General features: G+C 47.3%; 1 protein-coding gene across 1 annotated transcript in view; it reads left to right on the forward strand.

Annotated features, from left to right (window-relative positions):
- The first annotated feature begins 901 nt into the window (after window positions 1-901).
- The window catches only part of LOC143793565 (uncharacterized), a 66,066-nt gene continuing 50,616 nt past the window's right edge, over window positions 902-16,351 (forward strand). Inside the window, exons 1-4 of the mRNA XM_077280638.1 lie at window positions 902-987; window positions 1,465-1,611; window positions 1,928-2,107; window positions 13,742-13,865. Of these exons, the coding sequence (XP_077136753.1) occupies window positions 1,522-1,611; window positions 1,928-2,107; window positions 13,742-13,865 (394 nt within the window). The 5' untranslated portion in view covers window positions 902-987; window positions 1,465-1,521. The remainder of the gene's footprint in view (window positions 988-1,464; window positions 1,612-1,927; window positions 2,108-13,741; window positions 13,866-16,351) is intronic.

A 16,351-nucleotide genomic window follows, 5' to 3' on the forward strand; every position in this document is an offset into this window, starting at 1 on the left:
GGGGCAGTAATAGGGACACATACGGCAGCAGCGGCTCAGTATTGGGGTATCAGGGGCAGTAATAGGGTCACATACGGCAGCAGCGGCTCAGTATTGGGGTATCAGCAGGATGAGGAGTTTGTGCAGGTTGGGAATAGATGGTGATGGGGCTGGAATGTGAGAAGTGAAACGTGTCGTTGTTGCTTTCCCTGCAGCCGAGTTGTAGCTGGCAGAAGTTTTCATGTCGGTCTGGGCCAGATGGAAAAGACGGGAAAAGTGATGGCTCCATTATAAAGGACGTCAGCGGTAAGAGATTATCTGTAACTGTGCTGTGATCTCTTATATGTTGTGTAGAACTGGTATCTACCACTGACCATATGGCGGTAATATCAGTGTTGGTCGTTATATAGAGATTATCTTCAGTAACATCGCTGTCATCTGCTGAGGTTCTCCTCCACTATTAGGGGCGTCACCAAGTTGTAATCAGGGTTACCTGGTTAGGGGGCCACTCAGAAGCTTCGCCCCCCCTGAACCTAAACCCTAGCTACGCCTCTGCCACAGGTGACACTACACCCCCCCCCCACTGACAGCCCAACTTAAGGGACCGCACACATCATCCTGGCAGCACCATGTAGCATCCCCAGCTAAGCAAGCAGCCCCATGCAAACAACAGCGCCCTCTCCAGGAGATTTTATTTTCCAGTGCTGATTTGATGTCTTCTTGCATTTCTGGGTGAAGGAGCTGATACTGTGTGTGGGGGGAGAATGCTCAGCACAATGCGGCTTCCTAGCAATAGAGGAAGAGGCCCCGCCCCTTTCCAGTGTAAAAAAACAAACAAAAAAACTTGCATGATCACATGGGCATGACGTCATCCCAGGTCCGTCACCAGTTATGTTTTAAGCTCCGCCCCTGATCACATGACGGTGACGTCACCACAGGTCCTTCAGCTCTCAGTGCAGCAGCTCGTGTTCTCTGGTGTCAGCCAGCAGCAGATTTCCCGCCATTCCGGTGAGATTACAGGAGGGTTTGGTGGAGTTTTGGTGCTTGTGGTAAATCTGTGAGAGGAGAGTGTGGGGTGAGATCAGAGCTGTTCCTGTGGAGGCTCCTGCTCCATGTGACTGCGGCTCCTCAGTGTTGGGGACGGGCAGCATTGTATGGGGGATGTGCAGCGTCTGCTCCTCATCTCACGGCCCCCGCTGGAGGTGTAGTTACCACGGTGACCGTCCCCTGCTGGCGGTGTAGTTACCACGGTGACCGTCCTCTGCTGGCGGTGTAGTTACCACGGTGACCGTCCTCTGCTGGCGGTGTAGTTACCACGGTGACCGTCCTCCCCCTACGAGGCTGATAATGAGCGGTCAGATCGCCGGAGGAGGCCGCGGTGGAGTTTTGTGGCTTTTCCTCCTGATAAATGTTGATATTTGGCAGAATTTAGTGATTGTCGTTCTCTCGTCCCCTGTGATTTCCATCTTCTCCTCCATCATGAAGACGCCGGCAGGACGAGATCCCTCCAGCTGATCCAGTGCTCATCCCTCCTCCTCCTGAATGACCCCGAGGATGGACGAGGACAGGGATGAGACCACCAGAAGATTATTCCGCTTCGCCCTGGAGATCGTCTCCCTGCTGAGCGGAGAGGTAACTCCTCTACATTTCTATCAGCTTTATTGTGTTCTGTGACAAGTCCGACATCGGGAGGAGGAAATCCAGAATAGAGAGAAGGATTCTTTCCTGTAAGAGCAGTGATTGTGTGGAGCTCTCTGCCCGGAGGAGTTGTCATGGGGATTCCCTATAAGAGCTGTAGAGGGGCCGGGATGTCTGTCCGGAGGGGAATAATATTCCCGGTTATGGCCCCAGATTACTGGAGACGGTTATTGATCCCGGGATTTCTACTGATTGTCAGATCTGGAGTCGGGAAGGAATCTTCTCCCTAAGTGTCTCTCTCCATACACAGGATTACACAATAGTGAGGAAGACACCGGGGGACGGTGTGACTCCCATCATCCATCTCCAGGAGTCAGGAGGGCGGAGCCCGGGCCCCATCACAGAGCCTCCCCCGCACTCCCTGCTACATGAGAGGAACAAGAAGATCCTGGAGCTCAGCAACAAGATGATTGAGCTGCTGAGCGGAGAGGTGACTGCTGGGACATTATACAGGACTGGGGGATTCTGGGTGATGAGCGGAGAGGTGACTGCTGGGACATTATACAGCACTGGAGGATTCTGGGTGATGAGCGGAGAGGTGACTGCTGGGACATTATACAGGACTGGAGGATTCTGGGTGATGAGCGGAGAGGTGACTGCTGGGACATTATACAGCACTGGAGGATTCTGGGTGATGAGCGGAGAGGAGACTGCTGGGACATTATACAGCACTGGAGGATTCTGGGTGATGAGCGGAGAGGTGACTGCTGGGACATTATACAGGACTGGAGGATTCTGGGTGATGAGCGGAGAGGTGACTGCTGGGACATTATACAGGACGGCACTGGAGGATTCTGGGTGATGAGTGAAGAGGTGACTGCTGGGACATTATACAGGACTGGAGGATTCTGGGTGATGAGCGGAGAGGTGACTGCTGGGACATTATACAGCACTGGAGGATTCTGGGTGACGAGCGGAGAGGTGACTGCTGGGACATTATACAGCACTGGAGGATTCTGAGTTATGAGCGGAGAGGAGACTGCTGGGACATTATACAGGATGGCTGTTACGATAATGTAGAAATTACATATTGTGAGTTTGGTTTCAGAAGGTTACATGGCTTTCCAGAGACACCCTGTGGGCCATTCCGACCCCCCCCCTCCTTCTCTCTCTGCCTGCTGCTTGTGTGTGTGTGAATCCTAAACCCCTCCCTGAAGAATTTTGATGGTTCTATGCTGCAGGCATAGCAGTCTCCGTAAAACTACTCATCCCCCCTCCCACATGGTGCTAGTTGAAACTGGTGTAGCCACCATGAGATCCTTTGTTCCATTAAAGTGACATATTCTGGCACCGATCTGGGCTTGACATATAAGAATTATATATTCCGGATGTCCATTGATAGATCTATCACTCACTGAAACCGCTAGCAGCTAAATGCAATGAGTGCAAAGCGTGGATTTCTCCTTATGCGGTTCATGTACTTACACTTGCTTACACTTAAAAGAATCGCCCCAACGTGGTGCATCTCGAGAATCTGGTGTATTTCATACGAGGTTCATACACTGCGTGCAGAATTATGAGGCTAGTTGTTGTTTTTTTTTGATCTCTTGATACTTTTTATACATGTTGTCCTACTCCAAGCTGTTCAGGCTTGAGAGCCAACTACCAATTAAGTAAATCAGGTGATGTTCATCTCTGTAATGAGGAGGGGTGTTGTCTAATGACATCAGAACCCCATATAAGTTGTGCTTAGTTATTAGGCAACTTCTTTTCCTTTGGCAAAATGGGTCAGAAGAGAGATTTGACGGCTCTGAAAAGTCCAAAATTGTGAGATGTCTTGCAGAGAGATGCAGCAGTGATTGCCAAACTTTTGAAGCGTGATCACCGAACAATCAAGCGTTTCATAGCAAATAGCCAACAGGGTCCCAAGAAACGTGTTGGCAAAAAAGGTGCAAAATAACTGTCCATGAATTGAGGAAAATCAAGCGTGAAGCTGCCAAGATGCCATTTGCCACCAGTTTTGCCATATTTCAGAGCTGCAACGTTACTGGAGTAACAAAAAGCACAAGGTGTGCGATACTCAGGGACATGGCCAAGGTAAGGAAGGCTGAAAAACGACCACCTTTGAACAAGAAACATAAGATAAAACGTCAAGACTGGGCCAAGAAATATCTTACGACTGACTTTTCAAAGGTTTTATGGACTGATGAAATGAGAGTGACTCTTGATGGGCCAGAGGCTCGATCAGTAAAGGGCAGAGAGCTCCACTCCGACTCAGACGCCAGCAAGGTGGAGGTGGGGGACTGGTATGGGCTGGGATCATCAAAGATGAACTTGTGGGACCTTTTCAGGTTGAGGATGGAGTGAAGCTCAACCCCCAGACCTACTGACAGTTTCTGGAAGACAACTTCTTCAAGCAGTGGTACAGGAAGAAGTCGGTATCGTTCAAGAAAAACATGATTTTCATGCAGGACAATGCTCCATCACATGCCTCCAAGTACTCCACAACGTGGCTGGCCAGTAAAGCTCTCAAAGAAGAAAAATAATGACCTGGCCCCCTTGTTCACCTGATCTGAACTCCATAGAAAACATGCGGTCCCTCATAAAATGTGAGATCTACAGGGAAGGAAAACAGTCCACCTCTCGGAGCAGTGTCTGGAGGCTGTGGTGGCTGCTGCACGCAATGTTGATCGTAAACAGATCAAGCAACTGACAGAATCTATCGATGGAAGGCTGCCAAGTGTCCTCATAAATAAAGGCTATATTGGGCACTAATTTTTTTTTTGTTTTGTTTTTGCATGTCAGAAATGTTTATTTCTAAATTTTGTGCAGTTATATTGGTTTACCTGGTGAAAATAAACAAGTGAGATGGGAATATATTTGGATTTTATTAAGTTGCCTAATAATTCTGCACAGTAATAGTTACCTGCACAAACAGATATCCTCCTAAGATAGCAAAAAAAAAAACCCACTCCAACTTCCAAAAATATTAAGCTTTGATATTTATGAGTCTTTTGGGTTGATTTAAAACATAGTTGTTGATCAATAATAAAAATAATCCTCTAAAATACAACTTGCCTAATAATTCTGCACGCAGTGTTCAGCGAGATATGCATAAAAGATAGATTTCATATTCTAAGTAAAGGGGAGGTATCAGCCTCTAAGTGATGTCACCACAGGGGGAGTGCCTGGGATTTGGACTAGGGATAACTTAGTGAGACTGCATTTTTCAGTGTCTTTGGTACAGGGGCTAGCTGCTCTACAGATGTGACATGCATCTTGATGTATCTTCTGAGCACATGGGCAAACTGGAGATGAAATGATCTGAACAACCTGCAAGTGTTCTTTTCAATTTAAATCCCATTTTATTTGTAATTTGTATTGTAAATATGATATTGTCTCCTTTATAATGTCTTTTTATTCTTTGTAAACACTGCCTACCTTTTTTTTGGAGTAAAAAATACAATTTATTAGCTTGTTGTCAGGGAGAGACTTGGTGAGCGAGAGCTAATAACCCGGGCTCCTGCAATTTCCCTAATACTAGGGAAATCCTGACTGACCCTCTACCTGAAGTTTACACTGATGGGTGTGCATGTTCAGGCCTCGAACCTCACCCTAACTCCTGAGCTCAGCCCTAGGCTGAAACCTCCACCCACCACCCAGTGAAGATGTAATACTTAAATACCCACAGTTAGCACAGACAAGGATAAAGGAAAATATACACCACGCCGCAGTCGCTCAGGAATACACTATAAATGTGCAGGGCAAAATAAACACAAATATAGGAAGGAGTAAATAAGACGAAGGAATATACACCACCAGCAACGAATCTCCAACCACCAGCTCTCCATTCCAGACCGAGATAACAACGCAAGACAGAAGCTATAATCGGCGACGCCCAATGATCTGGAGAACTATTTAAAGGCCATGGAAATGGCCCAGCTTCCAATCCGAGGATCAGGTAAATTAACCCCGGAACAGCTAGACAAAATCTAGCAGAACCCAATGAGTAAATAGTGGTCAAAAGCGGAATTACCGCTGTCTGTCGGACGACCTGGTCTGAACAGCGTCCGACATGACAGTACCCCGCCTTCTACGAGGGACCCCAGGGCCCTCACGGCTTATAGGACCCAGCTTGTCCAGATGACGGCGGTGAAACAACCTGACCAGCCGGTCAGCATGAACATCCGAGGCTGGTACCCAGGACCTCTCCTCAGGCCCATAACCACGCCAGTGTACCAAGTACTGTAAAGTGCGACGCACTACACGAGAGTCAACCACCTTGGAGACTTCAAACTCCAAATTACCATCCACCAAGACTGGAGGTGGCATAGGCGCCGCGTACACAGAACCCACCACCTTCTTTAGAAGAGACCTGTGGAACACGTTGTGTATCTTATACACCGTAGGGAGCTCCAATCGGTACGCAACTGGGTTAATGACGGCGGTGACCCTAAATGGACCAATAAACCTTGGACCCAATTTAAGGGATGGTATCTTGAGTCTTATGTATTTTGTGGATAACCACACCCAGTCATCCATACTCAGGTCCGGACCTGGCACACGCCTACTGTCAGCCACACGTTTGTACCTAGCACCCACACTCAACAGGCGCTGTTTAACTCTCCTCCAGACTGATGACAATTGTGTTCCTAACTGGTCCTCCGAAACGCCGGAAGAGCCCCTCTGACTCAAGGTACAAAATTGAGGATGTAGCCCATAAACACAAAAAAACGGAGACTCCCCAGACGACTCCTGGCGGTGATTATTGATGGCAAACTCAGCCAAAGGAAGAAAGGTAGACCACTCCTCCTGGTTATCAGAGACAAAGCAGCGTAAGTACTGTTCCAAATTTTGGTTCATACGCTCAGTCTGACCATTTGACTGAGGATGAAATGCCGAAGAATGAGATAACTTGATTCCCAGCCGTGAGCAAAACGCTCTCCAAAATTTTGCCACAAACTGAGACCCCCTATCAGACACGATGTCAGACGGAACCCCATGAAGTCTGACCACCTCCTGCACAAATACCTGAGCCAGAGTCTTAGCGTTAGGCAACGCAGGCAACGACACAAAGTGTGACATTTTAGAAAACCGATCAACAATCACCAAGATGACCGTGTTTCCAGCTGATAAGGGCAAATCAGTGATGAAATCCATGGAGATTTCCGTCCATGGCATACTAGGTACCTCAAGAGGAAGTAGTGTGCCAACAGGACGGGAGCGGGGCGTCTTAGCCCTAGCGCACGTGGTACAAGCTGACACGTATGAGACCACGTCCTGTCGGATCTTGGGCCACCAAAACCGACGTGACACCAACTCCAAGGTACCTCTAACCCCTGGGTGACCAGCCAGGACGGCATCATGATGCTCCACCAAAACCTTTAGGCGGAGATGAAGCGGAACAAAAGATTTGTTGATGGGAAGCTCAGATGGTACCTCCTCCTGAGCCTCGGCAATCTCAGCCTCAACCTCGGTAGTGAGAGCCGAAACCACAACACCCTTTTGGAGGATGGGTACTGGATCCTCCCGAGGTTCTTCCCCCCCCCCGGAAAACACCTGGACAGAGCATCCGCCTTAGTGTTTTTAGACCCCGGTCTGTAAGTGACCACAAAATTGAACCGCGTGAAAAACAATGCCCAGCGAGCCTGCCTGGGGGACGCTCGGCAATCTCAGCCTCAACCTCGGTAGTGAGAGCCGAAACCACAACACCCTTTTGGAGGATGGGTACTGGATCCTCCCGAGGTTCTCCCCCCCCGGAAAACACCTGGACAGAGCATCCGCCTTAGTGTTTTTAGACCCCGGTCTGTAAGTGACCACAAAATTGAAATTGAAAAACAATGCCCAGCGAGCCTGCCTGGGGGACGCTTGGCTGACTCCAAATACAGCAGATTCTTATGATCGGTAATAACAGTAACCTGATGTACCGACCCCTCCAAGAAGTGTCGCCATTCCTCAAAGGCCAACTTAATAGCCAACAACTCCCTGTTGCCGATATCGTAGTTACGTTCGGCGGACGACAGTTTCTTGGAGAAATAGGCGCACGGACGTAAACCACTCAAAGATGAGCCTTGAGATAGTACCGCCCCCACACCAACCTCAGACGCATCGACTTCCACAACAAATGGTTTAGATACGTCTGGCTGCACAAGAATGGGGGCTGAAACAAAACTGTTCTTAAGAAATTCAAATGCGCACACAGCAGCCTCAGGCCAAACGGAGAAATTGGTACCCTTTTTAGTCATGTCAGCGGTTTAGCAATGATGGAAAAATCCTTAATAAATTTCCTACAGGTCCTTCTCAAAAAATTAGCATATAGTGTTAAATTTCATTATTTACCATAATGTAATGATTACAATTAAACTTTCATATATTATAGATTCATTATCCACCAACTGAAATTTGTCAGGTCTTTTATTGTTTTAATACTGATGATTTTGGCATACAACTCCTTATAACCCAAAAAACCTGTCTCAATAAATTAGCATATCAAGAAAAGGTTCTCTAAATGACCTATTACCCTAATCTTCTGAATCAACTAATTAACTCTAAACACATGCAAAAGATACCTGAGGCTTTTAAAAACTCCCTGCCTGGTTCATTACTCAAAACCCCCATCATGGGTAAGACTAGCGACCTGACAGATGTCAAGAAGGCCATCATTGACACCCTCAAGCAAGAGGGTAAGATGTTGTGATTTTGCTTTTTGCTCCCTCTAGTGGTCATTAGTGATTTGACTCTGGAGCTTCTGTCTTTTCCTATATCCTCACCTGGGCCGTTAGTTCAGGGGCGTTGCTATATAAGCTCCCTGGACCTTCAGTTCAATGCCTGGCATCGTTGAAATCAGAGCTAATCTGTTGTGCTCTTGTCCTATGATCCTGGTTCCTGTATTTCAAGCTAAGTCTGCTTACTTGCTTTTTGCTTTTGTTTAGTTTGGTATTTTTGTCCAGCTTGTTCCAATCTGTATCCTGACCTTTGCTGGAAGCTCCAGGGGGCTGGTGTTCTCCCCCCGGACCGTTAGACGGTTCGGGGGTTCTTGAATCTCCAGCGTGGATTTTTATAGGGTTTTTGTTGACCAGATAAGTTATCTTGCTTTATTCTGCTATTAGTAAGCTGGCCTCTCTTTGCTGAACCTGGTTCATTTCTGTGTTTGTCATTTCCTCTTACCTCACCGTTATTATTTGTGGGGGGCTTGTATCTTGCTTTGGGGTCCCTTTCTCTGGAGGCAAGAGAGGTCTTTGTTTTCTTCTCCTAGGGGTAGTTAGATTCTCCGGCTGGCGCGAGTCATCTAGCGATCACCGTAGGCATGATCCCCGGCTACTTCTAGTGTTGGCGTTAGGAGTAGCTATTTGGTCAACCCAGTTACCACAGCCCTATGAGCTGGATTTTTGAATATCGCAGACTTACACGTTCCTCTGAGACCCTGTCCACTGGGGTCATAACAGTAAGACCCAGAAAGAAATTTCTCAACAAATTGGCTGTTCCCAGAGTGCTGTATCAAGGCACCTCAATGGTAAGTCTGTTGGAAGGAAACAATGTGGCAGAAAACGCTGTACAACGAGAAGAGGTGACCGGACCCTGAGGAAGATTGTGGAGAAGGACTGATTCCAGACCTTGGGGAACCTGAGGAAGCAGTGGACTGAGTCTGGTGTGGAAACATCCAGAGCCACCGTGCACAGGCGTGTGCAGGAAATGGGCTACAGGTGCCGCATTCCCCAGGTAAAGCCACTTTTGAACCATAAACAGCGGCAGAAGCGCCTGACCTGGGCTACAGAGAAGCAGCACTGGACTGTTGCTAAGTGGTCCCAAGTACTTTTTTCTGATGAAAGCAAATTTTGCATGTCATTCGGAAATCAAGGTGCCAGAGTCTGGAGGAAGACTGGGGAGAAGGAAATGCCAAAATGCCTGAAGTCCAGTGTCAAGTACCCACAGTCAGTGATGGTGTGGGGTGCCATGTCAGCTGCTGGTGTTGGTCCACTGTGTTTCATCAAGGGCAGGGTCAATGCAGCTAGCTATCAGGAGATTTTGGAGCACTTCATGCTTCCATCGGCTGAAATGCTTTATGGAGATGAAGATTTCATTTTTCAGCACGACCTGGCACCTGCTCACAGTGCCAAAACCACTGGTAAATGGTTTACTGACCATGGTATTACTGTGCTCAATTGGCCTGCCAACTCTCCTGACCTGAACCCCATAGAGAATCTGTGGGATATTGTGAAGAGAAAGTTGAGAGACGCAAGACCCAACACTCTGGATGAGCTTAAGGCCGCTATTGAAGCATCCTGGGCCTCCATAACATCTCAGCAGTGTCACAGGCTGATTGCCTCCATGCCACGCCGCATTGAAGCAGTCATTTCTGCCAAAGGATTCCCGACCAAGTATTGAGTGCATAACTGAACATTATTATTTGATGGTTTTTTTGTTTGGTATTAAAAAACACTTTTATTTGATTGGACGGGTGAAATATGCTAATTTATTGAGACAGGTTTTTTGGGTTATCAGGAGTTGTATGCCAAAATCATCAGTATTAAAACAATAAAAGACCTGACAAATTTCAGTTGGTGGATAATGAATCTATAGTATATGAAAGTTTAATTGTAATCATTACATTATGGTAAATAATGAAATTTAACACTATATGCTAATTTTTTGAGAAGGACCTGTATAGTAGTTAGAAAACCCAAGGAACCGCTGAAGTGCTTTCAGGTTATCAGGACGTTCCCAATGCAGCACCGCTTGCACCTTAGCGGCGTCCATTTTAAAACCAGAAGCAGACACAATATAACCCAAGAAAGGCAACTCTTGAACAGAAAATACACATTTCTCAAGTTTAGCATACAGCTTATTCTCTCTGAGAAGCTGTAACACCTGCCTGACATGATCTAAATGAGTATCACGGTCGCAAGAATATATGAGAATGTCATCTAGGTACACGATAACGAATTTCCCCAAAACATGCGAGAACACATCATTGATGAAATGTTGGAACACTGCAGGTGCGTTTGTCAACCCAAACGGCATCACCAAATTTTCAAAATGACCCTCAGGGGTATTAAAAGCCGTCTTCCACTCATCACCTTGACGGACTCTTATGAGGTTGTACGCCCCCCCTGAGGTCAAGCTTGGTGAACCACTTAGCACCTGCCACCTGGTTGAACAAATCTGGTATCAGAGGCATAGGGTATGGATCACGAACCGTAATCTGGTTCAACTCCCTGAAATCAAACACGGGCGTAATCCGCCATCTTCTTCACGAAGAAGAACCCTGCTGCCACCGGCGAGGATGACGGCCTGATGTGCCCTTTGCTCAAGCTTTCCGCAATGTAATCTTTTAACGCTTGTCTCTCCGGACCGGAAATGTTAAACATCCTTGCTTTAGGTAATTTGGCCCCTGGTTTAAACTTGATAGAACAGTCATAAGGACGATGTGGCGGCAACTCTGAACAACCCTTCTCAGAGAACACATCCACAAAATCCTGAAGTGACTCCGGAACGCTTGAAGTCACCGCAGCCACACATGTGGCCAGGCAATTCTCCTGGCAGAACTCGCTCCACTGAATTATGTTTTGAGTTTTCCAGTCAATTACCGGGTTGTGCATAGACAACCAAGGAAAACCCAAAACCACCTGAGCAGGAAGATTCCTGAGCACCTTACATGTAACCCGCTCCGAATGTAGAACTCCAATGTGGAGTTTCACCTCAGCCACAAATTCAGTGATCTCCCCCTGAGAGAGAGGAGCAGCATTGATGGTGACCACGCGGATAGGTTGAGACAGTTTTTCAGTCCTAAAACCTGCTGTGCGCGCAAACCCCTCATCAATGAGATTTGTGGCTGAACCACTATCCACAACAACAGTAATTGGCAGCTCACTGCCAGCAACAAAAACCTTAGCAGGGAGCATGCACTGAGAAACCACCATGGAGGATATACACAAGCTCAGACTGGTTTCCTCCACACCCTCTGAGCTCACAAGTTTTCTGCCGTTGTGTTTTTCTTAGGCAACAGAGGACAGATGTTAATAAAATGACCCGTTTTACCACAGTAAAAACAGGCTCACTGCTTCCTGAGCTCAGGGACTGGATGCTTCACATGTGACACCCCTGCGATTTGCATAGGCTCCGTGGGCTCACCTGCAGCAACCTCACGTGAACCTAAACCCTCTCCCATAGGCAGTGTCTCATGCTCCCCCTGACGCAAACGGCGATCAATGCAGACAACCAGACTCATAGCGGAATCTAGAGAAGTAGGAGTCTCGTACATCAGAAGGGCTTTTTTAACCCTTCCAGAAATCCCATGTATAAACTGACTCCGCAATGCTGCATCATTCCATTGTGTATCGATCGCCCAGCGACGAAATTCAGAACAGTAATCCTCTGCAACTCGCTCCCCCTGGCGAATAGTGCGTATCTTCGATTCTGCTAGAGCCTTTCTGTCAGGTTCATCGTAGATTTTCCAAAGAGAAGAAAAAAAACTCTCCACAGAGACAAATGCCGCAGAATCAGATGGCAAAGAAAACGCCCATGCTTGAGGATCCCCACTTAACAATGACAACACCAGGCCCACACGCTGAGCCTCATTACCCGAAGATATCGGGCGCATACGGAAATATAGTTTGCAAGCTTCACGAAAAGAAACAAATTTACTGCGTTCCCCAGCAAATTTTTCAGGCAACGGAAATTTAGGCTCAGTAACTCTTCCTGTCGCTCCAGCTTGAACATTGGACACTGCTAGTCCCTGTTGCTGCACTGCCCCCCTCAACTCCGTGACCTGTAGGGACAGCGCCTCCAACTGGCGGGTTATGGAAGTCATGGGATCCATGACAAAACAAAACAAAAAAAAAAGAAACCCCTTTTTTTTTTTTTTCTTGTAGTTGGGCCGATTATAATGTCAGGGAGAGACTTGTGAGCGAGAGCTAATAACCCGGGCTCCTGCAATTTCCCTAATACTAGGGAAATCCTGACTGACCCTCTACCTGAAGTTTACACTGATGGTGTGCATGTTCAGGCCTCGAATCTCACCCTAACTCCTGAGCTCAGCCCTAGGCTGAAACCTCAACCCACCACCCAGTGAAGAGGTAATACTTAAATACCTACAGTTAGCACAGACAAGGATAAAGGAAAATATACACCACGCCGCAGACACTCAGGAATACACTATAAATGTGCAGGGCAAAATAAACACAAATATAGGAAGGAGTAAATAAGATGAAGGAATATACACCACCAGCAACGAATCTCCAACCACCAGCTCTCCACTCCAGACCGAGATAACAACGCAAGACAGAAGCTATAATCGGCGACGCCCAATGATCAGGAGAACTATTTAAAGGCAATGGGCATGGCCCAGCTTCCAATCCGAGCATCAGGTAAATTAACCCCGGAACAGCTAGACAAAATCTAGCAGAACCCAAAGAGTAAATAGTGGTCAAATGCGGAATTACCGCTGTCTGTCGGATGACCTGGTCTGAACAGCGTCGGACATGACACTTGTCTCTCCCTTCTCTAAATGAACTGTCGCATCCTCTGAAGTGAATTACGCTACTGATTTGATTTGGCTCCGGACCAGTTAATCCTTGGAAAATTGGAGCTGGTGGCAGCATACTTTGTTCTGTGTGTTTGGTAGGCTTTGTAGCGATGGCGGCGTTGATAATTATTGTTCTCGCCTGAGTGGGAGTAGTTATGTCGCCCTCGCTGCAGCGTGCCCAATAACGAGTACATAGCAGGCAGCCCTTCTGGCGACTTGCCGCAGAGAGCTGCAAGTTCCAAACCGGAACGGGGAAGTGGGATATAGATAAATCCCTTTCATTAGGAACCAGGGGCAACCAACCAACCCCGGTTCTTGACAAATTGGTGTGAGTGGTGGGGGTGATAAAGGTATCTTACCCCGTGAACCGTGACAGATTGATGGGATCACGGTGGGATCCGTGACATATTGGTGGCAGCATGGTGGGATTCCTGACAACGGCACTGGAGGATTCTGGGTGATGACGGGAGAGGTGACTGCTGGGACATTTTACATGATTGCACTGGAGTATTCTGCGTGATGACCGGAGAGGTGACTGCTGGGACATTATATGGGATAGCACTGGAAGATTCTGGGTGGTGACGGTGTCGTTGTTGTCAGGTTCCTATAAGGTGTCAGGACGTCGCTGTCTATCTCTCCATGGAGGAGTGGGAGTATCTAGAAGGGCACCAGGATCGGTACCAGGACGTGATGATGGAGGAGCTCCGGCCTCGTACACCACGAGGTGAGAAGCGAGGCTCCTTGTTGGCTCCGGTGGATGTGATGACGTCTCTCCGGCGTCATCCTATAATAGATGAGTTTTCTCCAGACTTGCTCTGGTTTTCTCTACATTTTCTCCGTCTGACAACAGCTTTCATTTCCCTGATTATTTCCTTCTGATCTGTGAGTCGCGATTTCTCCGCTGTCGTCATGTCTTCATTAGAGATAGGCAAATCCAACAATAAAGTTCGGGGTCCGTACTGGTGTCCGACAAATGACTTCTCCCAGAACTCTGTGTTACTGTTTGGGTTTTGGCAGCCAGAACAAAGCTTGTTGAAAGACTGCAGCTTTTCCTGTTTGGGCACTTTAACCCCATCACAGCCATGTCAAGTATTGGCATAGTTGCGATTGGCCGGCACAATGTGTATAAAAAAAGAAAAAATTAAGACCTGGGGGTCTCCTTTTGTTTTTGATAACAAGCTCAGGTAAAGCTGACAGCACGGTGCTGGTACTCTCAGGCTGGGAAGACCCATGGATATTTGGCCCTCTCCAGCCTAAAAATAGCAGCCGGCATCTACCCAGAAAAGGCACATCCATTAGATACTTTCCCTCTTGCATTGGTAATTGAGGTAATATTTTGTGGATGATGTCAGCTTTTTAATGTCCACTGACTTCAAGTCCAGGAGTTAGTAATAGAGCGTAGAGCGCCATCTGTCAGGCACAACCATCGCTAACCCTGTAGTGAAAATTAATAGACACACACACAGAAAAAAAGTAATTGAATTGAACAAAACATTCCCCAACATATCCCCTCTTTTTCCTATTTAATAACATAAAAATAGAAAATCTAAGAAATTGTCAGCTGTCCGCTAATAATCCATAATGATGATATCCCACGACAAGCTCAACTCTGCTACATCTGGTTGCATTGCTGAGCGGTGACATCAGTAATGTTACCACTCATGCCGGCTGCAACACTGAGTTTAGCGTGAGAAAGAGGAAGCAGAAAGCTGTGAGCTAGTATTAATAGCCGTGGAAGCTTTACGGATATTGGCCCCTTCCCAGAATAATAAAACCAGCCCCCAGCTGTGTTCTTTCCCTCAGCTGGTTAGTAAAAAATAAGGGGGACCCCACACCCTTTTTTTTTATATTATTTATTCAATAAATACATGTACAGTAAACTACACACGCACTGCCCTTCCAAGTCTTTTTCTTTCATCTCTGTTCCAAGAAATTTCATTTTTCCCACTGGAGAGCTGTTGCACCTCTGGACCTTTTATTTGCCTGGACTACTGCAGCTGGAGCAGGAACAAGATATGTCGTGGGGAAGAATGTGTTGGTCCCAACTGTCTATGTGCAAGGCACCAGGGGAGTGCTCGCTGAGAGTTGGCTCAGTGGACTCTATTCCTGTACTGTGCCTTTAAGGACTCAGCTCTGACTACCCTCCCTTGGTCGCCGTTATTAGATATGCATGAAGCACTACTTTATAAATGGCGGTCAGCACAATGTATTTGACTCTGGATATGTTATCAACAGGTAACATTTGATGTTCGTCCTTCGTGGTCGAAGATGACCATGACTTCAGGGTTAGAAGAGAATTAGTAGTTATGGGTTTGGAGGTGGCTGATGAGTCCAATCCGGGCCCTGAAGGTTCGCCCACATACTTGACATAAGGAAGCAGATGTAGTCAGTACACCAGATTCTACTTGTGCCTTGCGGACAGCACGCTTTCTTTTTGCGTCAAAGATTTTCCTATCTTCAGCTGCACGTGCTCCTGAGGTGATCCTGCCCCGCCTACCTGGACGATCCAGGGCAAGCTCTTCCCATTCATTGGTATTGACTTCCAGGTTTTTGAGAGACACCTTAAGGCAGTCTTTATAGCGCTTCGTCAGCTCCCCAACTACTCGCTTTCCTTGGCACAGTTCTCCGTACAGCAGTTGTTTCGGTAGTCGGCTGTCAGGCATTCTGACCACATGTCCAGCCCACCTGGCTTGGACTTTCAGCAGGAGAGTGTAAACGCTGCAGAGCCCAATTTGTTCCAGAATTGCCGTGTCCGGGACATTGTCTTGCCACCTGATGTGGAGGAGTCTGCAGAGGCAACTCATGTGAAAATGATTAAGCTGTTTAGCTTGTTGGCTGGAGACTGTCCAGGTCTCGCTAGCATAGAGAAGTGTGGTGAGGACCACCGCGCAGTAGACCTTCAGCTTGGTTGTAAGGCTGAGTCCCCTTCATTCCCAGATGTTCTTACGCAGTCTCCCAAAGGCGGCACTGGCTTTGGCAATTTCTTTATTAAGCTCAGCATCTATGGTCACTTCACGGGAAAGTGTGCTGCCTAAGTAGATGAAGTTATCGGCTGCTTTGAGGTTTTGCTCCTTCACCGTGGTACGTGGCTCCTTGTATAGTTTCTCTGGAACAGGTTGATACATGACTTCGGTTTTTCTAATGTTGATCTCGAGACCAAAACTGTTGCAGGCTTGAGAAAAACAGTCCATTTCATGCTGCATCTGCTGT

Source organism: Ranitomeya variabilis, chromosome 1 (genome assembly GCF_051348905.1).
Source record: "Ranitomeya variabilis isolate aRanVar5 chromosome 1, aRanVar5.hap1, whole genome shotgun sequence".
NCBI lineage: Eukaryota > Metazoa > Chordata > Amphibia > Anura > Dendrobatidae > Ranitomeya > Ranitomeya variabilis.